The sequence below is a fragment of the Trichosurus vulpecula genome, chromosome 8 (genome assembly GCF_011100635.1).
Source record: "Trichosurus vulpecula isolate mTriVul1 chromosome 8, mTriVul1.pri, whole genome shotgun sequence".
In the NCBI taxonomy this organism is placed as follows: Eukaryota; Metazoa; Chordata; class Mammalia; order Diprotodontia; family Phalangeridae; genus Trichosurus; species Trichosurus vulpecula.
In genome coordinates, this window is record NC_050580.1 from 90,111,321 (window position 1) to 90,137,523 (window position 26,203).

The following is a 26,203-nucleotide window of genomic DNA, read 5'->3' on the forward strand; positions in this document are numbered from 1 at the left end:
CGTGGTGGAATACAAGGGGCCCAGGGTGGGTTACCGCTGCGGTTACTGCGACTCTCCGGCAGGCAAGGTCTCGAGCGGTGAGTGTGGCCGGGCTCTCTGGGCCCAGCTTCCCCCCTCCCTTCCTCACTTCCCCGGCCCGGCGTCTTCCCCGCTGCTGGTCTCGGGCGGCCAGCGAGCCTCGCCGTCACTGGAGATAGCGGTTGTGCGAGGGGCACACTAGAAAGAGCCCCGCGTTGCCCTTGCCAAATATGGCGCGAGTGTTGTCACCCTTCCCCGCCCGCCGCGGTCAGCCTCCGGCGAGGCTTGTCCCTCGAGGGGACCGGTGGTTTTGCCCGCCTCCCCGCCCCGTCTCCGCCTGCCCCGCCGCTCGTCGGCGCGGGGCATTGTGGGGTGTCAGCGGCTGCGACTCGGAGCGGCTGGATCTGGCCGCGGGGCGGGGGAACATGGCTGCGGCTCTCGGAACCTCCCCGACCATCGTGGAATACTTCGAGGGCGAGGACTTCTACAGCTGCGGCTACTGCAAAAACGAGTCGGGCAGCCGTTCCAATGGTGAGGGAGCCCGGCTGGGCCCGAGACCCGGCCCGGCTGGGCCCGCGCCACGGCGGGAGGGGCCCGGGGGGCGGGCAGGGGGCGGGGAGAGCGAGGCGGTGGCTCCCGCCTGACGGACTGCGGGCGGGCGGGGGCGGTCGCTCCGCTGCCTGGGGCGCTCGGGGCCGGGGTTCCTTGGGACTCCCAGCTTCGAGGAGGGGGCCGCCTCCGGACCCTAGCCCGCGGATGCACCCCTCCTTATCTTGTCTGACTCTTTCCCGGGTGAGACTGAGAGCTCCTCGAGGGCAGGCCCTGATCATCTTTCGCCTTTCTTTGTATCCTCAGTGCCTGGCGCATAGTAGGCGCTTAATAAATGCTCGTTGACTGACGACTAAGGGAGGGAGCCGGTGGACCGGTCTGGTGACGTCAGCTCTGGAGGCCGAGTGCTCTTGCTTTATTTTCATCGATTTAAAAAAAAATACTCAGACTTTTTTCAGTCGGCTTCAGCCTCCCATGTTTGTTTGGAACGTTGCATAAAGTCAGAACTGGAAAGGACCTTCAGGGTTCTCCTCATTAAAGTGCTCAATGTTCATAATATAATTATTATTATGATTGGTCCGGCACCTGCATTTTATAGAAATAGCCTTGGGGAGGGGAATTCATTTGCTTGAGGTCACCTGGTAGAGGCAGGGTAGAAACAGTCCTAGATTTCAAGTTAATTCCAAGCTCAGGGCCTCCTTCCTTCTTTCCTTCCTTCCTTCCTTCTTTCTTTTCTTCCTTCCTTCCTTCTTTCCTTCCTCCCTCCCTCCCTTCCTTCCTTCTTTCCATCCCCCTCTATTATACAACATTGTGCTCATCGATTTAAAAAATTTATTGAAGGGTTCTTCGGTTAGAAGAAAGATTAGATTTCTGCTTGTTCCTGGGATCGGGCAGGCTTGAGCAAAGAATAAAGGAGGGATTGGTTGACTGTCTCTTAAGTAACTCTAATTGCTACACCCTGCTTCACAAACTGCCCCAAGGAGGAGTACTGATTTCTTAACCAGCTGTCTTTTGAGGACTTCCTCGATCTGGCTCTTGAGCACCTTTTAAGCCTCGTTTGACACTACTTCCTTGTAAGCTGCCCATGTTGCCAAACTGTAGTCGAGGACCTGAAGGATCACGTATCTAGAGCTGGAAGAGACCCTGATCAGAGCCCATCCAGTCCTACCACTTCATTATACAGATGAGGAACTGGGCCCCAGAAAGGATAGCTAACTTGCTCAAGGTCATGCTAGTAACTTTAGAGGCAGCCTTTGAATCAAGTTCTCTCAATTCCTGGGCCAGTGCCCTTTCCACTGTACTGGTTCCTTGTTCTCATCCTTCTTTTTCTGAGCACTGCACTTCAGTCACGTGAGTCTATTATTTTGACTGGAACTTTCCCTCCATGTAGAATGATCTTTCCTTTACCTTGTTTTATAGTTATCTACGGCTATATCTTCCTCATAAATCGAAAGCTCCTTGAGATCAGTGACTGTTCCACCAACCATGTGATAACTGGTACATGCATAGTAGAAGGCACAATAATTCTTCACTGAATTGAATTAGCTGTTCCAAAATGGATAGGTAATGAGTCCCTGTTATCTGAAGTCTTAAAGTGAGTCAGATGAACAAGGATTTATTAAGCTCTTGGCCATGGGCCCAGCACTGTGCTAAGGGACTAGAAAGAACAATAAAAAACTGTCTCTTCTCAAGGACCTAAGTCTAATGTAAGAGATGACATGCAAACAAGATCAAAGGATATATTGAAGATAATATCAAGGAAGGTACTAAGGTAAAGGAAGACCAGAAAAAGCTTTTTGCAGTAGGTGGGATTTTAGCTGAGGCTTGAAGGAAACCTGGGATGCTAGGAGATGGAGATGAGGAGGGAGAGTATTCTAGGCCTTCCATCCAGTGAACACTCTTGTAGTGTAATGGGTGATGAAAAACAAGGATGCCATTGTCACCGGATTGCAGAGTATGTGGAAAGGTGTGTTATAAGAAGCCTAGAAAGGTAGGAAGGGGCCAGGTTATGAAAGACTTTTAAATACTAAGCAGAGAATTTTGTATTTGATACTGGACATAATAAGGAGCCACTTAAGTTTATTGAATGGTGGAGAGTGGGGTGTTTTAATCAGACCTATGTGTTAGGAATATCAGTTTGATAGCTGCGTGGTGGATGGATTGGAATGGGGAGAGACTTAAGCCTAGGAGACCGGCCACCAGGCAATTGCAGTGATCAGGTGTGAAGTGATAAGGACTTGCACCCTTAGCACAGTAGCAGTGTCAGAGGAGAGAAGGGGGGGCAGTGTATGAGAGATGTTACGCACCTAGGTATCTAGCTTGAGTTACTGGGAGGATGGTGATACCCTCAAGAGTAATTTAAATTTTGGGAGAAGGTAGTAAAGGTTAGGGGGAAAAGATAATGAGTTCAGTTTTGGACATGTTGACTTTTAAGATGTCTACAAGACATTCAGTTCAAGATATCCAGTAGGCAATTAGAGTTGTGAGAGTGGAAGTCAGGGCTGAATAAAGAGATACAAGAACTATTTACATAGAGGAGTTAATTGAATCCAGGAGAACGGATGGCTACCCCAGCTGAATGTAGAATAGAGAAAAGAAGAGTCCCAGAACTGAGCCTTGGAGGACATCTGTGTTAGTGGACATGGTCTGTATAAAGGTTAGCAAAAGATACTGAGGAGTGGTTATAAAGGAAGAAAACCAGGAGAAAATGCTGTCATAAAAACCTAGAAAGAAGAGGATGAATGTGATGTTCTAGAACATATGCTTTAAGTAGAAGTTGGACTATGTGACCTTTGAACAAAGTTCCTTCCAACACTAAGATTCTCTAGTGGTAGGGTGGAGACTTGGAAGTATGTAGTACAAATGGCCTTGGTCAAGTTACTCTTGAGGACCCTCAGTTTCCTTATCTGTAAAATGAAGGGCATTGGATTAGATGGCATTAGAGGTCCCTTGCCTGTTCAAAGTCTTCCACTTGTAGATACATGATCTTGTGATTGAGGTGCCTTTACAGTGTTATCTTTTCATCAAGCATTTATTAAGCACCTACTGTGTGCCATTCACTGGCGCTACAAAGACAAAAATGAAATAGACCTTGACCCTAAGGAGCTTACATTCTTTCAGGTGAAAATAGCACGAACACAGCTAAATATAGAATGCAAAATAATTTGTGGAATGTGGGAAAGAGATCAGAAGAGACCTTATGCAGAGGTGGCATTTGAACTGAGCCTTGTGAAGAGAACTAGGGATTCCTGGAAAGAGAAGTGAGGAGAAAGTTCATTCTCATCACTTAATAAGCATCAAGTGTTTATTATATGCCAGGCACCATTTAGGCACTGGGCATACAAAGTAAGAGTTTCTGCCCTCAAGGAACTACTAAGGAAATGCAACATATTCAGCATGTTTGCAGACAAGTAAATGTGGGATAAATACACAAATATTGGACCCCTGGGGTCAGTAATAATTGGGGGGGAGGGAAGAGATCAGGAAGAGCTTCTTGAAGAAGGGGGCATTTGAACTGGGCCTTGAAGGAACGTACAGGAGATTCAAGAGGTGGAGTTGAGGCAAAGTATTTCAAGATGGTAGACACCTATGCAAAGGCAGAGAGACACAGGACAAGGATTGTCATAAAAGGAACAAATAATGGACCCATTTGGCTATAGTGTGTGTGAACAGGAGTAATGGGAAAAGGCAAGCTGCAGCCAGGTTATGAAAGGTTTTAAATGCCGCGTAGATGAGTTTGTATTTTATCAGATGGATAATGTGAATCATCTGAGGTTTCTTAAGGCAGTGAAAGGGCTATACTTTAGTGCTATCAGTTTGTCAGGTATAGAGGCTGATTTGGAGAACAGAACCTGACTGTGTAGGCCTGCTAATGAGAAAGCCATCGCATGACTTAGGCTAGAAGTGATGAGGGCCGGTCTAGGGTGGTCATAGTGGGAACAGAAAGAGATGTTGAGACATGAAGGCCACATGTGCAAAGGTAGAATGTAGCTAGGAGAGGAACAATGAGTCTTTTTGACTGTAGTGAGGAATGGGTGGAAAGGTATCTGGAGACAAGATTATGAAGGACTTTAAGAGCAGTTGGTATTTTATCCTAGAGTCAAATGGGAACTCTTTTGCTGTGTCTTCCATTGCCACTGCTCTGTACATCACAGATTTAGAGCTGTAAGGGTACTTAGCCATCTGTTCCAGTGTTCTCCTTCTACAGATTTGGCAACTGAGGCTTGTAGAGCTTAGACTTGTACTTACTGAAGGCTACACAGGTAATAGATGGCTGAGCCGGGATTAAAACTTGGGTCCTTTGCCTGCAAAAACCTCTTTTCACTGCATGACACTCAGTACCTTATTGTAAGCATGTCTTCTTGTCTGCACTTGATAATAGATTTCCTGAACCACTGACTGAGTCAGTCTTCATAAAAGTGGTTTTAAAGTTTATTACTTGACTGTGTAAAATCCTTCACTGGCTCTCCATTGCCTGCATGGATGAAGTCCAAACTCCTTAACTATCTTCTGTTATGTCTGGAGTCTCAAGGGTTTTAAGACAGTCACAGAAAAAGTGCTGTATCAAAAATGTAGCTGCAAAGAAGCCTGAGAAGAATTTGGAATTGATGCAAAATAAATGAAGGAGAACTATCGAAGCATTATACACAGTGACAGTACCAATAGAAATGGAAAGAACTCCTTTCACTCTGTCCCTGCAGCTTTTCCCACTAGCCTTCTCTGTTGTCTTTGGTGTTTGTGGGTTGAGAAGTCTGGTAACTGCCACAGCTCACTGATTCAGGGTGGTAGGGCCTGTTCTGCCTGGCTCCTGGTGTGGTTGGCCCGGGCGTGGCTCGTGCTGGGCTCTGGCAAACCGAAATTGGTAATTGTATAGTTATGACCAAGTTTGACCCCTGAGTTGAGCTCATTGTAGAGGTGTGGAATATTACATATGCATTTAGACATGATCCATATGTTAGTTTTTTTCCTATTTCTTAAACTCTGTTATATGAGATAGCTTGCTGGGTAGGAGAAGGATGTGTTTACAAAGAAATATGATTTAATAATAAAAAACAACAATAAAAATAACAAAACATTTTAAAAAGAAATGTTGCTAGGGCCACCTGTAATCTTATTGCAACTTATCTGTGTCCAAAGATTGTTCCTGTTACCTTTGGGGAAGGGACTAAACACAGCTGTGGAACTTTTAAGATGCCTGGGGTAGGTAAATGGAAATACAACTCACTGCCTTCCCTGCCCTCCAGCTTCCTTTCCACCTATCATCGAGCTGTTGATAGGTACATTCATATCAGGGAAACCCTGTGGTAAGCACCAGACCTTTTCCTGAGCCCTGGAAACTTGCTGAGTTTAACTGGAACTCTTCAAACAGCCATCTGTTTATTGCCAGCCTTAGTTTGTGTTGATAGTACTCACTATTCTTCTCTTTAGGAATCCTGTTACCTATACTGCCAGTATTGGAGGCTGGTAGTAGTGGTGCAAAATGCAACGCGCTTTCTGTTGTCTCCATCATCCTTTTTGGTTCTACTGTGAAAGTGGTTGGTGCCTTCTTGGGTACCTCCAGTGCACTCTTCTTGCCTTAGAGGACTGTTTTACATTTTTATTTAACTACCACATGCAGTCTTCTGGTTCATACTTCTTCTAATCAGTTCGATAGTACATAACTCCTACTTCAGTCTGCAGTGCAGAATCTCTGTATTTGAATTTGAACTTTGTCTTTGAATCCTAGATCCCACCCCTTCCTGAACAGGTTGTTTCTCTTTTCATGGAAATTAAATGAAACATAAAGGTTTGGTATATTAGATGTGAACACCTCTGAGTCTCAGGTGTGTGACAGTCCTAACTCGAAAGTCAGTAGCTGGGAAATAGTCAATGGGTTGGAAATATTTGTTGTCTGAAATATGGTTGAGAGGAATATAATCCAAGTTGTACTTGTCCTCTTGGGTTCCAATTGAACTTTTCTTTTTTTTTTCCTCTTTATTTTTTGTGTATTTTTTTAATCATTTTTTAAAAAAATATTTTTAGTTTTCAGTATTGATTTTCACAAGAGTTTGAATTACAAATTTTCTCCCCTTTTCTACCCTCCCCCCCACTCCAGGATGGCATATATTCTGATTGCCCCATTCCCCAGTCAACCCTACCTTCTGTCACCCCACTCCCCACCATCCCCTTTTCCCTTACTTTCTTGCAGGGAAAGATAGATTTTTATGCCTCATTGCCTGTATATCTTATTTCCTAGTTGCATGCAAAAACTTTTTTTTTTGAACATCTGTTTTTAAAACTTTGAGTTTCAAATTCTCTCCCCTCTTCCTTACCCACCCACCCTCCCTAAGAAGGCAAGCAGTTCAACATAGGCCACATGTGTATCATCATGCAAAACCCTTCCACAATACTCATGTTGTGCAAGACTATGTTTTGCTCCTTCCTGTCCTATCCCCCTTTATCCAGTTTTCTCCCTTGACCCTGTCCCTTTTCCAGAGTGTTTGCTTTTGATTACCTTCTCCCCCATCTGCCCTGCCTTCTATCGTTCCCCCTTTATTATCTACTTCCTCCTTCTTTCCTGTGGGGGTAAGATACCCAATTGAGTGTGTATGTTATTCCCTCCTCAAGTCAAATCTGATGAGAGCAAGATTCACTCATTCCCCCTTACTTGGCCCCTCTTCCCTCCCAATAGAACTGCTTTTTCTTGCCACTTTTATGTGAGATAATTTATCCCATTCTATCTCTCCCTTTCTCCCTCTCTCAATATATTCCTCTCTCATCCCTTAATTTGATTTTAATTTTTTAGATATCATCCCTTCATATTCAACTCACCCTGTGCCCTCTGTCTACATATATATATATGTGCATATATATATATATGTATATATATATATATATGTAATATATGTATATTCCCTTCAGCTACCCTAATACTGAGGTCTCATGAATCATACACATTATCTTTCCATGTAGGAATGTAGACAAAACAGTTCAACTTTAGTAAGTCCCTTATGATTTCTCTTTCTTGTTTACCTTTTCATGCTTCTCTTGATTCTTGTGTTTGAAAGTCAAAATTTCTATTCAGCTCTGGTCTTTTCACTGAGAAAGCTTGAAAGTCCTCTATTTTATTGAAAGTCCATGTTTTGCCTTGGAGCATGATACTCAGTTTTGCTGGGTAGGTGATTCTTGGTTTTAATCCTAGCTCCATTGACCTCCGGAATATCATATTCCAAGCCTTTTGATCCCTTAATGTAGAAGTTGCTAGATTTTGTGTTATCCTGATTGTGTTTCCACAATACTCACATTGTTTCTTTCTGGCTGCTTGCAGTATTTTCTCCTTGATGTGGGAGCTCTGGAATTTGGTGACAATATTCCTAGGAGTTTTCTTCTTGGGATCTTTTTGAGGAGGCAATTGGTAGATTCTTTCAATTTCTATTTTACCCTCTGGTTCAAGAATATCAGGGCAGTTCTCCTTGATAATTTCTTGAAAGATGATATTTAAGCTCTTTTTTTGATCATGGTTTTCAGGTAGTCCAGTAATTTTTAAATTATCTCTCCTGCATCTGTTTTCCAGGTCAGTGGTTTTTCCAATGAGATATTTCGTATTATCTTCCATTTTTTCATTCCTTTGTTTCTGTTTTATAATACCCTGATTTCTCAGAAAGTCACTAGCTTTCACTTGCTCCAGTCTAATTTTTAAGGTAGTATTTTCTTCGGTGGTCTTTTGGATCTCCTTTTCCATTTGGGTAGTTCTTCCTTTCAAGGCATTCTTCTCCTGATTGACTTTTTGGAGCTCTTTTGCCATTTGAGTTAGTCTCTTTTTTTAAGGTGTTATTTTCTTCAGTATTTTTTTGGGTCTCCTTTAGTGAGTCATTGACTTGTTTTTCATGGTTTTTTTGCATCACTCTCATTTTTCTTCCCAATTTTTCCTCTACTTCTTTAACTTTCTTTTCCATCTCATTTTTGAGCTCTTCCATGGCCTGAGACCAGTTCATGTTTTTCTTGGAGGCTTTTGATGTAGGCTCTTTGACTTTGTTGACTTCTTCTGGCTGTAGATTTTGGTCTTCTTTGTCACCAGAAAAAGATTCCAAAGTCTGAGTCTGAATCTGAGTCTGTTTTTGTTACCTGGCCATGTTCATAACCAACTACTTGACCCTTGAGTTTTTCGTGGGGGTATGACTGCTTGTAGAGTAGAGAGTACTTTGTCCCAAGCTTGAGGGGATGCTCTGTTGTTTTCAGAGCTATTTCTACACAGCAAGCTCTGCCACACCTGCACTTCTTCTCCCGCAAGAACTGCCAACCCGGACCACGATTCAGATCTTAAGCAGGCTCTGCACTCCTGCTCTGATCTGCCCCTTAATTCCTCCCACCAGATGGGCCTGGGGCTGGAAGCAACTGTAGCTGTAGTTCTGTCGTCAGAGCTGCACTACCTCCGCTGCCCCCCGGGCTGCTGGCCCAACCATGAACTCCTTTCACTCTGTCCCTGCAGCTTTGCCCACTAACCTTCTTTGTTGTCTTTGGTGTTTGTGGGTTGAGAAGTCTGGTAACTGCCACAGCTCACTGATTCAGGGCGGTAGGGCCTGTTCTGCTCGGTTCCTGGTCTGGTTGGTCCAGGTGCAGCTCATGCTGGGCTCTTCTCTGCTCCACTCTGCTCTGCTCCGAGCTCCATGTGCGATAGACATTACCCAGTGACCATCCAGGCTGTCCCGGGCTAGAGCCCTGCTTCCCTCTGCTATTTTGTGTGTTCTGCAGTTCTAGAATTTGTTCAGAGCCATTTTTATAGGTTTTTGGAGGGACCTGGGGGGGAGCTCACACAAGTCCCTGGTTTCCGGCTGCCATCTTGTGCAGTTGAACTTTTGGTCTTTGTTTCTGTTTCTGTCCCTGTTTCCTGCCTGCTCTAATTAATATTTTCTGAATGGACCAGATTCCTTTCTGCAAGTATTTATTGTTCTATGTTCTCAACAAAGTTGGCATCTGTTAAGTATCTCACATATCTATAAGACACTGACGTGGGCAAATAATTATCTTCTGAAGCTACCTGAAAAGAGGAGATTCCGAGGGTAGAATCAGTCATATTATTACTGTTCCTTTTTGGCCTGAGTTGTCATCAGAAGGAATTGGATGAAGTTCTGCTTTAAATGTGTGGTGCATAACAGGGTAGATACTGTTTAATGTCCTGGGTAGTACATCATAACTTGCTCCGGTGGATGGCAGACTTTGAAAAGCATTCCCTGAACTTCTAACCTATATTGAAGTCTTCCAAAACTTGGTCATTAACTGTGGACCTCTATCTGAGGTGATCCTGAGAGCCTGTATTGGTGAATCACTTTCAGGAAATGCTATGATATGCATCAGATGGTAGCTTGGAAGACAGAATCTTGTGGCAAATATTCAAGAAGACACACATTGTCATAAGGATGGTGGTGTTCTCTTATGTATGTAAGTTGTAAATAAGGTCCCTCCTGATACTGTGGTTGAAGAGATACTGCTAATAGTTATAGAAGCCTCTTGCAAGGTTTCCTTTTGCATTGGTACTTAATGCATGCTACCTTGGATGTTGTGCCTGTAGTAGAATGGCAGGATGAAGGCTGGAGTAAAGCATGTTGAATGAATGGAAAAAGACAAAAACAAATGCTTACCATGTGCAAACACTCTGCTAAATGCCTGAGATATAAATAGAAAAGTGTGACAGCCCCTTTTCTCAAGGAATTCCCAATATAATTGGGGGAGGTAACATGGATGAGAGAATTCAGCTTTGTATGGATGGAGAAGCCAGGAGTCCTAAAGATGTAGAAGAAGTGGAGCAGTTGACAGGTCCTGGTGGCAGGGGTCTTTTCTAAAAGTGCATTGGCAGTTTAGGTGGCCCTGTCTTGGGGTTTCAGGACATAGTGTCAGGGAAGAATGTAAGGCCCAGAAGACTTTAGGACACAGTAGCAAGGCAGATAATAAGGCCTAAATGTTCTCCATCTTAGTGGAAGGATTGATTTCCTGTTTAGAATGATATGAAAACCCATCTGACCTTTAAAGGCTTGAGTCCTAGTAGAGGAACCTGGCTGCTGCTCTTGGGAAGTAGGTAATGGGCCTGTGGGTTACCTTCCATAGGGGTGGATTGTGGAAAATCAGCTTGGGGGTGGTTTGGAAAGTAGGAGAGGAATTGGTAAGAAGGTTATGGGACAAAGGCACCTTGTAACACTCGTTCTGCCAGGCTAGCCAGTGTCCCAATGGATTCTGTGTAACCTGGAGTAGGAGAGTGGGGAGCAAGGAAGAAGGGCCTTCCCTGCTGTCTGGCAGTCCAAGCAGGAGGGAAAGTAAAAGAGTCAAGTGAGATTTATATATGTCAGAACTTAGTAGTTTTGGGAAATCTGTTTGGCTGGTCGACTTTCCTTATATGTCCTCTATGCTGGGAGTCGGGGCATTCTTGCACAGTTGGCTGTACTGTAGGCAGCTTCAGGGACAGTGTTTATCAGAGGGCCCTAGGCAGTGGTACCTTGACCTGCTAGGCACATCTAACACATAACTAACTACATACATAGGTGAACAGTGGCATATTACCCAAGGTGTTTCTCATTCAGACATGGGAATGAGTCAAACTTTTTTAGAAAATGGAAGAGAACCAAATTAGGTACCTTTTTACAAGGTGAATCTGAGGTAAATTCTTGATGAAAGGAGCTCCTTGTGGGGCTGTTTTGTTTTTGCTTTTGTATTTATAACTCTTAGCACTATGAGTGGCACATTAATAAATGTTGATTTATTCATGTATGAGGTAATAGTACAAGGGTTAATACTAATAAGTGAAGTCCTTGGATAAACTGTAATTCCCAGGACAAAATATTTGTGTTTTGCTACTGATGTATCTTTTCATAGTTTAAAAAAAAATACAGTTTATATTTTTATATAGTTTATACTTTATTTTAAAAAGTCTATTCTGCTGGAATTGATTATTAACTTTGGCATTTATTTATTGATAACAGGCATGTGGGCACATTCAATGACAGTTCAGGATTACCAAGCTCTTATAGACCGTGGATGGCGAAGGTAAAACCACCTAATACAGCTATTTTCCAGCCCCGTGGTTTCTTCACAGAACTTGTACATTTACATTGTCACAATGTTAAACCTTCCTGGCAGGTGATTTTTGTGTCCTGTTTTGGTCAGTCCGAAAGAGCAGATGCCTCAGTAGATAGGTGAGGGGAGTGGGGTATTTTTCAGAACGTCTCAGATATGTTGGTTGGGGTTGTTTTTGCTTAACTATTACAGGTCAGTTCTGTGGGAGTGGTATTTTAGAAATTAGTGGTGTAAAAAAAATAAGTCACTAAAAACCTTAAAATCAGGATAGGGACTAGACCTGTGATTTTAGTAGCTTAGTGAACTCCTAGGTGAGGAAAGTCTACTGTGGGTTGGCTCCTTCTTTGTAACACAGAGTAAATCTGATATAGTTATTTAGAGCGCTGAGAGATTGAGTGACTTGCCCAGGGTTACACAGACAGGTCATGTTACAGGTGGAACTTGAAACCAGATCTTCTTTTCTTAGAGGCTAGTTATGCTACCCATTATGCTCTGTGGTCTTTCCAAAATGTATTTTAAAACTTTTTTTCCATTTAAATTAATTGTGGAAAAAGTATTATTGTGTTTAATAAAATGTATTTTGACCCTGAATCTCTAATGGGTAGAATACAAAACTTGTTGTAAGGAGCACCTGTGTAGAAGTATTTTGCCCAGCTGTAAAGTGGGTAAGCTGTTATTATGGCACCTCACTCATAGGGATAGTGTGAGGATGACATGAGATAAAGTATGTAAACACTTAAAAATTGGACATGTTGTTGCTATTATTGCTGCTATTTTTTGACCTTCAAATTTAATTACTGTTAATACTTTTAGTCTTTAACACCTTACAATTGTGAATACCTTTAATTCCTCATCGTAGCTGCAAATTGTACTGAATCTTATTCAACCAGACTTATTGGATAAAGTAATCCTGCTATTACTTATTTCATACTAATGTAGACTTTGGTTTAAAATTATTGAACTTTGAAATGTGTCCATTTTAGCTTAATTGAGCCATCAGAAAGGCTTGATTATAATACTTCCTTGTGGCATTGAACCTGAAGATGTCATTATGGTAGTCCTCCTGCTCACCTAATTTTTACTTTTACACACTTCAAAAACCTGTCCTTTCAGCAGTATGTATTCACTATTGTGGATTTTAACCACTCCATATCTTAGCACACAGTTTTCTTGAGCTGCTATGGCTGAAAAAATTAATCACCTTGTAGCCCAAACTGATGATAAAATGAGTCCTTCTGAACTTAAACAAGTTGGGCCTTGGACAGCAGGCTTACCTTCTGTTGATGCACCTCCCTGCTCAAAGGTTTTCTGGTTTGGGGAGGACTTATGCCAGAGCTTTAAGTTGCAGGACCTTGTCCACACTCTGATGAAGCTTTAGTTGGGAGATAGTTGGGCTTTAGTGGGAGATTTTTTCCATAACAGCATTCAGCCCAGATTTAATTTGTATCATTGAATTTAGTCTTGAGTGATTGAATGTGAATAGAGATAGTAGATAGAGAGACCAACTCAAATCTGGAAGACCCAGGTCTGTTAGAACTTCTGACATCTATTGGCTGTTTGACAGTGGGCAAGTCACTTAACCTTTCAGTACCCAGAACAGTTAACCATGCTAATTTGCATGGTAGAGGGAGTCCCTGCATCAATGAAATCCTAGGTCTGGACTTGGACCTGTATCATTTCAGTAGCCATAGAGATAGTGGACTGCCTTTTTGGAGTTGGTACTTTTATTATGTCCCTTTATATTGATGAGTTGTGGAAGAAAAGAAATATTTTTGATTTAATCATTTGTTAAGAGACAAAAAAAATATTTGAGGAAGGGCAATTAAAAGTAAAGCTTTTTTTATACTAGTGATTGGATTTTTGCTTTGAAAAGTATTTTATTTTTAGTCTTATGTATGTACAGGAAAAATGTCTGAGAAATTAACAAGAATATTTTATTATTTTAGAAGTGGGAAGTATGTATACAAACCTGTTATGAATCAAACGTGTTGTCCTCAGTACACAATAAGGTAAGAACCTTGTATTGCAAATGCTCTTTGAAGCACAGTAGTGATAGAAATAGTGGAGCCCTGGTATGAAAATTGCATTCTCTTGAGCTCTGTGACAATACATACCTTTACTGTGTGTGGACCTAGTTTTTTTTTTTTACAGGTTGTCTTCTCCCATTAGAATGTGAGTTTCTTGAGAGCAGGGAATATTTTTGCTTTTCTTTGCATTTCCAGCATTTTGTACAGTGACTAGCACTTACTTAATTCTTAATAAAAGCCTGTTGACTGACTGATGGACTGACTAGAATTACAAGTGGAAGTTTTTAACATGCCAAATAAGTGATCATCCATTACTGTTTAAATACTCCCATTTGGGGCAACTTCCTACCTCCTAAGGCAGTCCAGCTTATTTTTCCATAGCTCTCATTGTTAGACGCTTTTCTAGACATTAAGCTTAAAATCATCTTTTTTGCATATTCTACTCCTAGTTTTGCCACCTTTGGACAAATACAATGACTTTAATTCCTCTTTCACATGGTTAGTCTTGCATATAATAGTCCAAACCAGGTATTTGGTTTTGCTAAAAAAAAAAAAAACTTCCTTGAAAAAAAGAATTTTCTACAACCAGTTCAATTCAGTAAGCATTTATTGAGTATATGCTATGTGCCAAACATCATATTTGTCACTGGAGATAAAAATACAAAAATGTCGTCTTCTGCCTGTCTTCTAGGAACTTATATTCCATTGGGGGAAAAGTAACATATACATAGATAAGTATAAGCAACATTTACATAGAAAGTAAGGACAGAGTAATTTCAGGGGAGGGAGAAGAGCACTAATAACTGGGAGATCAAGAAAGACTTGTAGGAAATGGGTAGTACCTGATCCATGTGCCTTTTTAAAGCATTTTTTTTGTTTTAGTTTTTAAAATTCTGACTGTAAGATGAGCAGTTCAGTATACATAGCAGAATAGTAGAAAAAGAAGACTATACCTGAAGCTGCTAATATCTGTTATATACATCTTATTTTATTTTTAAGTATATAATAAGTTCAACATATAACTTTTCATCTGTGTTGCTTTTTCTGTGGTTCCTTCTGGCCTTATGTTCTTTTCTGAGCTTTTAAAAAATATTTCATTGACCCTCTTTTCTTTTCTTTTCTCTTTTTCTGGCAACCCTATCTTTAGCCCCCATTGGTTGTGTCTGAAAATGTATGTCTTATTCTGCGTCTTGAGTCTGTTAACTCTCAATCAGGAGGTGGGTGTAGCATGCTTCATCATTAGCCTTCTGGGATCCTGATTGGTTATTGGCTTGATCAGAGTTCTTTATTTAGTCTTTTACAATTATTTTTCTTTACAGTGTTATTGTATAAATTGTTCTTCTGGTTTTACTCCTTTCACACTATATCAACCCATCATTCTTTCCAGGTATCTCTGAAATCATCCTTTCATTTTTTATAGCTCAATGATATTCCATTGCATTTCATATTCTATAATTTGTTTAGCCATTACCCGGTTGATGGGCACCCCCAAGCTGTTGAAGGAAGTAAGGAATTCTACCAGGAGGAGATGAACAGCTATATTTCTGAGACAATTTAATAGAAACATTGCTGGTTTAATACAGTATGTGTATAGTAAGTAGCATTTGAATATAATTTAAAATATTTTTGTATTCACTTGAGTGTTAACATTTGTTATCCTAGTGAAATACCCTGACTTCCATTATTCAACTTAATTGATATTAAAATAAATAAAATTTTATTTTATTTTCAGAGATCAGCCTTCTTTCCTTTTCTTCCTTCCCTGATTGAGTGCATATGTGTGTGTGTACATGCGCGCGCGCGCACACACACACACACACATTCTCTTCTTCCACTGAGAAGGCAAGAGAAATAAAACCTGTTCAAACATTTGTAGTCAAACAAATTTTTGCATTGGCCATGTCTTAAAAAAGAGTTTTCATTCTTCAGTCTTAGTCCATTACCTCTCTGTCAAGAGGTGGTCAACATGTTTCATCATGAATCCTTAGGAATTGTGGTTGGTCAGTTTCCTTTATTTTCTTTTTCTAAAAAAATTTGTTTTAATTAGCTGAGATCTGCCTTTTTACCTCCCTACTCCTTCCCTAGCCCCTTTGAGAACCCAAGAAAAACAAATGCCATTACAAATATATAGTCAATCAAAACAAATTCCCACATTGGTCATGTCCTAAAAATATTTATTTCATTCTGCATTCTGAGTCTCTTACCTCTCTATTAGGAAGTGGGTAGCATGTTTCATAATTAGTCTTCTGGAATCCTAGTTGTTCATTTACATTGATAAGAGTTCAGCACATTAATATTCCATTACATTTGTGTACCATAACATGTTCATACATTCCCCAGTTTATAGGTACTCCCTCAGATTCCCATTCTTTGCCACCTCAAAAAGAGCTATAAATATGTTTGTGTATCCTCGTATTTTGTTTTGCTTAGGATTAATTCCTTCCTTAATTTATCCTCCCTCTGATTCCTTTCTCTCTCCTTCTCCCTTTTCCTTCTGATAACTATTGAGTGAAATGTATTTCTGTACCCACATGTGTGTATATTTTGTATGTGTGTGTGTGTTCTTCCTTCTTTTGACAAGTTCAGATGAGAGTGAAGTTCAAATGTCAGCTCCCTGCTCCTTGTTAGTGTAGATATCTACTTGTGCACTCAGATTGTATGAGATAATTTTCCCTAACCTTCTTTTCTCTTCCTGCCCTTGCATTCCTCTTTCCCTCTCTCTCCATTCTTTTATTAAAATCATCAAGACATAACAGGACCGTTCCCAGACCTTGTCTTATAGGACTCTCTCTACGAACCCTGATGATGATAGGAGTCAGAGGGTACTTATGTATAATCTCTCCATATTTGAATGTAAGCAGTTTATCCTTGTTTAGTTCTTTATCATTGTTCATTTGTGTTTACCTTTTTGTGTTTCTCTTCTCATTTGTGTTTGAACTTCAAAGTTTCTCTGTAGCTCTGGTGTTTTTTTCAGGAATACTTGGAAATCCTCTATTTCAATAAAGGTCCATTTTTTTTTCTTGTAGCATTATACTGAGTTTTGCTGGATAATTTATTCTTGGCTGTGAACCCATATTCTTTGCCTTCTGCAATCTCATATTCCAAGTTCTCTGCTACTTTATAGTTATGGCTGCTGAAGCATGTGTGTTCCTGACTGTGACTCCTCAGTACTTGAATCCTTTCTTTCTCTCTTCTTGCATATTTTTTACTTTGACCCGGAAGCTCTGGATTTTGATCATGATGTTCCTTTTAGGAGGTAATGAGTAAATTCTTTCTTTTTTTTTCACTTTGCCCTCTGGTTCTAATATCTGGGCAATTTTCTTTTATGATGTCTTGAAATATGTTATCTAGGCTCTTTTTCTGGTCATGGTATTCAGATAGTCCAATGATTCTTAAATTTTTTCCTGTCTATTTATTTTCCAAGGCACTTGTTTTTGTGATGAAATTCTTTACATTTTCACCTATTTTTTTTTCAGCCTTTCAACTTTGTTTTAATATTATTGCCTCATGGAGTTATTTGCTCCTATTTAGTCCATTCTGATTTTCAGGGACTGTTTCTTAGATAAGGTTTTTTTTCCTCTTGTGCCAAGTTGTTAATTCCCTTTTTATTTCTTTCATAGCTTTCATTTCTTTATTAATTTACTCCATAAGTGTTCTCATTCCATTTATAAAAAATATTTTATAACTTTTTTAAAACTTAAGTTGCATCTCTTCTAAGAATTCTAGTTGAATTTGTGGCCAACCTGTGTTTTTCTCTGAGGTATTGCATGTTAGATGTTTTGGGGTTGTTTTCTTTGTCTGTGTTTGTGTCTTGAGCATTCCTGCCACCCACTCATTATGGGGGGAGAGTTCTTATTTATTTCCTTATTTTTTAGTTATACTTCCTGACTTTGGACTTGGTATTAGAGCTGGGCTCTTCACACTGGGGGGAAATTCTTATAGCTATTTTCTTGGAGTATTGAGTGTTTTGTTAATCCAGGATTTTAGAATAGTCTAGGGACCTGCAAGCTTTCATTGTTCCCCGAGTGGTCTGATCTAAGGCAAAATCTGATTACTACCTGCCTAGTGTGAATTTGGCAAGTTAAATCAATTATTTTCTAAGGAAGGGCGGGATATTAGTTATTTAATTTGATCAGTGACTTTTTGAAAACTTTTTGCCAAGTATTGTGCTAATTTTTTATGTCAGTGGGGAATGCAATTTATCTTATTAAATGAGTGTTAAATCAGGAAAATTATGATTTATAATTAGCATGTCGTGACATTTTCTAAAATGGTTACTTATAATGCCTTAGGTTTTGTAGACTACTGTTTTAAGAATCCGGCTAGCAGCTCCTGTGGGGGCGTAAGATCCCCCCACAGCCAGCACCCAGGAGGCTGCTGGCATGCCGGGAAAGCACAGGTTCTTTTTATCTGCTTAAACAAGGAAAGCACGGTGAAGGGGTTGACCAGCTTACTTTAATCCAGCATTCAGTTAGCATACAGACAACATTCATTTAGTTCAGGGGAAAAAAACGCCAGCATTCAATTAGCATTCAGTTAGTTCAGGGGAGCATACAGACAAGCATCAAGAGACAGACCAAATACAGATTCATTCACTTACTTCAGGGGAAAAAGCCAGCACCCTGAGGTTCAGAACATTTCATTTAGCTCGGGGGAAACGAACCAGCACCCTGAACTTCAAAATACAAACAAATTATGAATATCAACAGACAGACCCGATACAATTCATAGTTACCAACATCTGGGCTCAGCCTGAGAGCAAGGGCTGGCCCAGTCACGCTTGCCACTGCTCCCGCGCCAACCGGAAAAGGGAAGAGAGATCTTCAAGCCGTCTTCTCCCCTCTTATAGAGTTTCTGATATCATCAAGCGCCGCCTGAATGACCAGGGCCGATTGGTTCTTGAGTTGGCCCCTTCCCCTAGGTTAACACCCAATAGGGCGTGGCTCTGGAGTCAACACCTCCCCTCAGCCAGCCCCATGACTCATCACACAGGAAGTTCTCTGCTCCCAGGCATGGTCTGTGGGCTTCCTGCCCCAGAAGAGGAGCAGGAAGCCTGGCACTCAGCAAGGCCCAATGAGATAAAGTGAGCCACCCAAAGAAAACAAAGGCCATTCTGGCCACAACTACTACCCAATTTTTTCCTAATTTTTAATGATTTGTTACACTAGTTTAAATAAACCTCTATTGTTTATACGAGGAGATATTTGCAAATTATGTAACAAAGTAAAATTATATGGTAGAATCTAAATAGCTACTTGATGTGTTCACATTAGGTATCTTTTTAAGTATTTCTCTGTACTCAGAGAGGGATATATCTTGCCAGAAGATTTAGGCACTATCTAGAACAAATTGCATTTATTTGAAATGTAAGTGTAATTTTTTGACTTAACTTGCTTTCTTAGATGCCGACCTCTACATTTCCAGCCATCAAAATCTCATAAGAAAGTTCTGAAGAAAATGTTCAAGTTTTTGTCTAAAGGAGAGTTTTCCAGAGGGAATAATGAAGGTAAGATAGAACGTAGTTCTAAACAAGTATTTAAAAAAAAACTAACAAAACTATAATTTAATTTATCCTTCTTAAGGATATTTAGATGATCTTAGCTGTTCTGAGTGATAGGTGAAGAAAGATGTAATTATTCTTTTTGTACTAAGGCATAAATAAATAATTTTGATTACCTCATGTTTATGAGAACCAGTGTCAGAATTCCTTGCTTCCGTGTAGTGGCCTTTCCTTTGGACCTATTTAGATTCCTCATAACTTCTAAAATAATAGTAGCTAGACTAATTTTTCACGTAGGATGCTTCACAATCTACAGATGGACTGGATTTTCCTCATGCATTTTTGGTTTGTTTTTCTTTTTATTTTTATAAGCATTTATTATTTCTCCCTCCTGCTCCACCCATACTCCTGTTGAATAGTTAAAAAAAGAAAAAGAAAACCCTGATATAAATATTCATGGGCCAGCAAAACAAATTCCTTCATTGGTTGTGTTAAAAAATATATGTCTCATTCTGCATTTTTAAGCCTATCACCTCTCACACAGGAGGTGAGTGACATGGTTTTACCTTTCAGTCTTCTGTGGTTTATCATTGTATTGATCAGAATTCTAAATTCTTGCAAAGTTTTTCTTTGTAATGTTGTTGTCATTGTAAAAATTCATCTAGTTTTGCACGCTTCATGCCGTGTAGTTCATAAAGGTCTTCTCAGTCTCCTTTCCAGATTTAAAATGCATGGTCCTATTAATACTTTATTTACAGTAGACTTTACAGAGTTCAGAGAGTTTTAGAGTTACTATCAGAGGTATTACCCAACTACAACATGAATAAAATAGATTTTTTGGTTACTTATATATTATAATTGCTGTGGGAAAAATGTGTTCTAAGTTCTAAACAACCGATTTACAAATGAACTTTTTGTAATGTATTCTATTTATAAGCTGATCATTGTCTGCTTATGTAGTGGTCAAAATGATGGGTTGGGAGAAAGGAACCCTGGTTTCAAGTTGGGGAAATCACTTCACTTTTTTGAGACTAGTTTCCTTGTTTATAAAATGAAGGAGATTGGATTAAATGATCTTTAATATTCCTTCAAGCTCTAACATTTTGTGATTCAAATATTTTTTAATCTGAATTTAGAAACTCATTATTTTGAATAGGCTAAAGAATAATTGGTTTGTGTATGATATATTCACGTGATAAAAAATACTTTTCATCCTAAATTTAGATATCTTAAAGTACTGAGTTACTCACTGCAGTTTTCCCCCCAATTTGTAGAAGAGCCCATGGATTCTCAGATGGATGATGCTGCTGTGGATGATTTTGTTCTAAAAAGCAAGTTGGACCTACAGTCTGACCATAGACCCCTCGGTGAAGATTATAACGAAATCATAGAGTGTGAAGTGAAGGAGAAAGAAGAAAGCTTGGAAGCTAAGGAAACGAAAGAATTAAATCAGTCATATGATGAAAAAGAGAAATTGGGGTCTGGTGAGCCGTCAAGTTCTGTTAAAGTTGTTCCTTCAGCTCCCAAGCCAGGTAGTGAAGATTGGGCTCATGCCATGTTGAAAGAATGTTTTTCTTTTTGCTATGGTCGCTATGGGCATTGAACAACAACTTAACCTAGTAGTTAAATAACCAGCATTCTTTTGTATACAGTAAAGCCTTGATATGTTGCATCTCATCAATATATGGATTTGATATATTGTCAGTCAAAATATTTCTCCTCATTCCTTGTTTTGAATAAAAGCCAGAAACAATGCTTTCCTTTGAAGAACTGTTTGGTAACCATTAATTCCTTTTCCACACCAGCTGCTGCTTGGGCAACCCCAACTCAATTCTCAGGATCAAGGCTCAAATGATGGCAGTAACCTCCTGTTTGATCTCCCTGCTTCTATTCTCTCTCCTGTCTAGTCTGTCTTCCAGAAGTTTCCACCATAATCTTCCTAAATCAGAGTCTGACTATGTCCCTTACCTCTTCAAGAAGTCTTAGTGGTTCCCTGTTGCCTTTAGAACAATCTTTAAACTCTTCAGCTTGGCATTCCCAGTCTAAATTCCAGACTGTCTTTCTGAACTTATTTCACGCACTTTGCATTCATGCATTCAAGATTCCCACCAAACTGATCTCCTTGCCATTACCTACACTTCCATCTCTCATTTCTGTGCCTTTGCATAGATTGTCATATATCTTTGGAGTGCACTTCCTTTTTAATTCTGCCTCTTGGAATTCTTCACTTTCTTCAGGGTTCATCTCAGGAGCCATTTTTCATGAGAAGCCTTTCCTGATCCCCCTAGTTGTTCTGTGTCAATGTATGTGCACAGTACAATGTAAGCTCTCAGAAATTTTTCAATATGTCTAGAAATTAATGGAGTGTTTTGTGTATAATAGGTACTTTATAAATGCTTGATAAATGGAATCGAACTCTGGAACTCCAGATTTGTGAGAAAGTTGTGAGCTGTTGTCTCCTCAGCCAAGTGGCCCTGTCTTGTTGTTGACTCCATAGGAGCTGTTTATCCCAAATCTCTTCTTTCCATTAAGTAGGTGTGGGAGTTGAGTTTTGAGAGCTGGGGAAGATGATAGATCCTAGTTCATAGCAGTAAGTCCCAGCAGTAGAAAGCGAGCAGATAGACCAATTTTTGAGGCACATAGAAGGACAGAAAAGGGCTGACTAGGGAGCTTGCTGACCGGAAAGTGTCCTCTAGTGTTCATTCTTTCAAGTGGCTTGTTTCTTCTCATATCTCCTTATTCTATCTCCTTTCCTTATCTTCTTCCCCATTTGTACCTCAACTACATATATCTTGCTATTTGTCCCTGCCTGAATCCGTGGGAGCTATCACTCTGAGATAACTGCCTAGAATTTGATGAGGAAGGGATGAGAAATTTCTTTTTATATTAAATGAATGGGAGGTGGATTTGTTTCTTGTCCCAAGTTGAAACCTTAAAGTCTTTTCTTATAGAAATGTTATTAATACATAGATACTGACACTGATGTAGGCTTTATAGAACCATTTGAATTTAATTTGAATTGATCTTTCACCTTATGCAGATTACAACTCTTCTGTGCCTTAGAAAACTACTGCTTTGATTTATTGTGGCAGAAAAAAAATTTATTACCTTGTGGCTAATTTTTTGGTTATTGACCCTTTCTGAACTTAGGCTGGTGCCCAAGAGAGATATATTTGATCTAGAAGTGTACCAGTTGGGTAGTGCTCTCTGCTGGCATAGTCCATGATGAGGCATTGGGAGGACAACTTAAGTCTGTCTTTCTCTGTATGTGTGTGTGTGCGCATTTATGTACATATCTATACATACATACACATATATACATACAGAGAGAAAGAGAGAGAGAAAGAGCGCAAGAGTGCAAAGCAAGCTTTTTTGGCTTGGTCCAAGAACTTAACTATCTATGATGTAAATTGTTTCTATTGCAAAATGCTTTCTGACATCCATATAACCATTTTACAAATACATTTTTTTTTTTGAAAAAAGCACAATTCAGTGTCTAAATTTAGATGGCTTATATACCAAAAATTTAGATTATCCTAAGGTGATATAACCATGTTTTCTAGTTCAGTTGTGCCAAAAAATTCCAGATTGAAATGTTTAGGATATAAGCATGTGTTTTCCAATATAATGTTTATATAAGAATTTGGGTAAACAGATGACCAGTAATTATGTTTTCTGAATTAGTTCAAACTAAAGGGAGTACCTTACATAAAATTTTAATTTCATAGTTTCTTATATTTGTTTTTAGTAACATAATTTGAAGTGTTAGATAAGAAGAATAAAGGTCATATGAAATTTTTAATAGTGTTTAAAAGTTGCATATTAGAACTTGAAAAAATTTTCATTTTAATGTCTCCCCCAGAATTTGATTTGTAAAACTTGCATAGCACTGAAACTGAGGTATTTAATTAGCATTTCTTTTACTAATATTACAAGACTAGTCTCTGGAAGCATTTTCTGAATTTTTTTTTCCAATTGTACTGATATTTCATACAATTACTACTTTCTCATTGGTTAAAAGCTTTAATTTTTTTTATGAAAAGTTCAGTATCTTCCTTTTAGCAGACAAATAAATTTTCTAGGGTGGTCAGTTGACCAACATAATCTAGACCCACATAAATTGAAACTAGACTTTGAGGTCATTCTTGACTAGGCCCACTTTTGTTTTTGACTGAGAAACCAGACAAGATGACTTCAACTTTCAGGGAGTGGAACTGTCAGGTGGGCCCATTATCCCCTATTTATGAAGAAACAGGCCCAGGGAGGTGGAGTAACTTGACCTTGATTTCACAGTAGTAGTAAAAACCTGAAGTGGGGTTTGAATCACTACATCTTTTTGACTCCTAAGTCCTGAATTGCATATGCCATTGTGTTGAGCTGCATATCTTCATAGTGAGTTCTAGTGATGGAGATAGGAGTAGTAGCAACATGGCAACCTGCTGGTACTATACAGGTACCCATTTCAGTTTGTCTAGCAGTCTGACTTTGGGATAACTTGGAAGATTATTGTGTTTTTTGAAAGACATGTTTTTATGTAGAGAAAAATCTTAACATATATTTTGGTCATTTTAGGCAAAGGTGCTGATTTGAGTAAGCCTCCATGTCGAAAAGCGAAGGATATACGGAAAGAAAGGAAAAGGCAGAAACTCATTCTTAAGAGTCAAACAGACAAGCTTGAAGGTTTCCAAATTCAACATGAACCACAACCTTTCCCCTCTGAAAAACCTAAATTAAATCAGCCTAAATCCATTGAAGATTTCATTTTTGACACCTTACCTGAGGATGCTGCACATCAATTAGAGGTATTCTATCACATAATGATTTTTTTATTCACAGTTTTATCTTTCAGTTAAAATTAGAAAATTTAAACTATGTTGTTTGAATAAAAAGGAAGTAAATGATGTGAACTGGTATGGCATAGATTTTAAATTTTCCAAATTTAAAAGTTTAATTTGTATTTTGGAATGCTGTTATTTATTTATTTGTTTGTTTTTGAAGAACCTTACCAACTTAGAGCTTTAGGTTGTTTAAGTACCTTTGAGATAGAAATAGCCATAAAAATATAAAATGTTTCCCAGTAGAGGGCACTCTGACTCTTTGGTATAACAAGGGTTCCAATTTAGTTAAAAATCAAAGACAGAATAATAAACATATTAAAATTGGATTTTGATTATGAATTTGAATTAGGGGTGTGTGTGTGTGTGTATGTGTGAGAATTACATATAATCCCTCGGATTTTCACACTGAGTCAGTGTTCATCCAGTCAAAAATTCTCAGACTCGCAGTGGTACCAAGGGATTTTTTCTCAGAAGGTTAGGAGTATGCCCCAAAATATGGGTAATTTCTACCGTACTGAGTCTATTATTAACTAAATCTTTCTTGAACCTAATACATAATAGACATTTGATATAACCATTTCTGGTTCTACAGTTTTTTTCTTGTAGAGCTGATTTGGAGAAAGAAAAATCATTTTTAGGTAAAGTCTAGTATACTTTCTGTTTTTATATTACTTTCACAAAGTAATATTTTTGACCTACAGTAGAGTATATAGCCAAAGCTACTCCCCTCAAAATTAATAAACCCTCTAATAATAACATTTATAGATTTTTAACATTATGTCATTTAATCCTTACAATAATCTTGTGAGGTAGGTGCTATAATTATTACCTTCTCATTATAGGACAGTTAATGACTTGCCTATGATCACACAGTTACTAAATGTCTAAGCCAGGATTTGATCCTGGGTGTTGGATTACGGTGCTCTATCTACAACATGAAGAAAAACAGTAACAACAATAAAAAATTAAAAGAAAACAGCTTTTCCTTCTCCCTCTAGTCAAAAGACTTAGAAGTCATACACATCCCTCCCTACCCCCCACTTCTGAACTTGCAGTGCTAAGTATTCTGATTGAGGTCCCCCTGTTTCCCCCCCACCCCAAGATATAATTTAAGGTCTATATAAGCCCATTCTGGGTTTATATAAACTAAATTCATTTTGGAAATATCTTTCAAAATTTCTCTTTGGCTTATAGCCCTTACCCGGAATCTCACCTGGTAATACCAGCCATAACTCATATCTGCATCTTTATTTAACAAAAAAAAGAGGCCCTTAATTTCCACATAAATTCTTAAGCTAACAATATGTGTCATTGAAGATAGGCTTTATTTCACCTGATAGAAAATGAAAAACACACAGGACCCCCTTATTTCGTCTCAGATAAAGTTAAGACAACTTTCTTTGCCTCTGGTTTGTTTCCAACTTCTCTGGGAACCATACCTTCCTCCAGGCTTAAGATATTACCTTAGGGTTGAGTCTTCCCTCACAAAGGGAAAGTAATTGGGACTTGGTAAAGAGTAGGTCTCTTTTTATTTGGTGAGCTGTCCAGATTCTAATACCACTTGAAACTTAGGAGTCTCCTGAATTGGGGAAAGAATTGGAGTTACTAGAGAGTCAATCTCTAGTCACAGATTTGAACAGTTCTTATGATCTACAATGGTAGAAGGCAAGGTCTAGACTTGTGTTTCCACAGTGTATCCTTAGCTCATGTATGGCTCTGGCTACTATTTGAGCCATAAATGCAGTGTTGTTCAGAAACTCTTGACTCTTTTTCCCAAAAAGATTGGTTGGCCCTTGAATCATCACTATTCTAGCTGCTCTGAGGCAGTGTGGTTCTTTCTCTCCTGGGGTTACATTGTACCCTGGAGCAACTTCAGGGGTCACATAGGCCTTCTTTTAAGAAAGAACAGCAAAATAAAACCCCAATATTTATTGATGCCCCCCCCCCTTTTTTTTTTTACATCATTGTCACTTCCCAGTGAAACTCTCCCGCTTGTAACAGTCAAGTAAAACAAAACAATTCATTTGAACGCAAAACTGCACCTCATTCTACACCTGACTTTCCAACAGGGAACCAGAGTCTGGGGTCGTAAGATTCACTTTTCTTTGTCTGTTTGGTTCTCACCACATTTATGTATCTTTTCTCTTTTGAAAGCCAAGTCTGATATGACTTAGGAGTGTACTAGCTTTGACTTACCCATCCCCAAATAGTCCTGTATCATTCATGTT

General features: G+C 39.4%; 1 protein-coding gene across 7 annotated transcripts in view; it reads left to right on the forward strand.

Moving 5' to 3' along the window:
* The first annotated feature begins 295 nt into the window (after positions 1–295).
* Positions 296–26,203, forward strand: part of ATE1 (arginyltransferase 1) — a 198,208-nt gene continuing 172,300 nt past the window's right edge. The window contains exons 1-6 of one of the 7 annotated variants that reach the window (XM_036735163.1): positions 312–549; positions 11,517–11,580; positions 13,557–13,619; positions 19,040–19,143; positions 20,412–20,669; positions 23,710–23,939. In XM_036735163.1, the coding sequence (XP_036591058.1) occupies positions 444–549; positions 11,517–11,580; positions 13,557–13,619; positions 19,040–19,143; positions 20,412–20,669; positions 23,710–23,939 (825 nt within the window). In that variant the 5' untranslated portion in view covers positions 312–443. Of the gene's footprint in view, positions 550–11,516; positions 11,581–13,556; positions 13,620–19,039; positions 19,144–20,411; positions 20,670–23,709; positions 23,940–26,203 lie in introns of all 7 variants that reach the window. The other 6 variants (XM_036735162.1, XM_036735161.1, XM_036735164.1 and 3 more) reach the window with 6 other exon arrangements.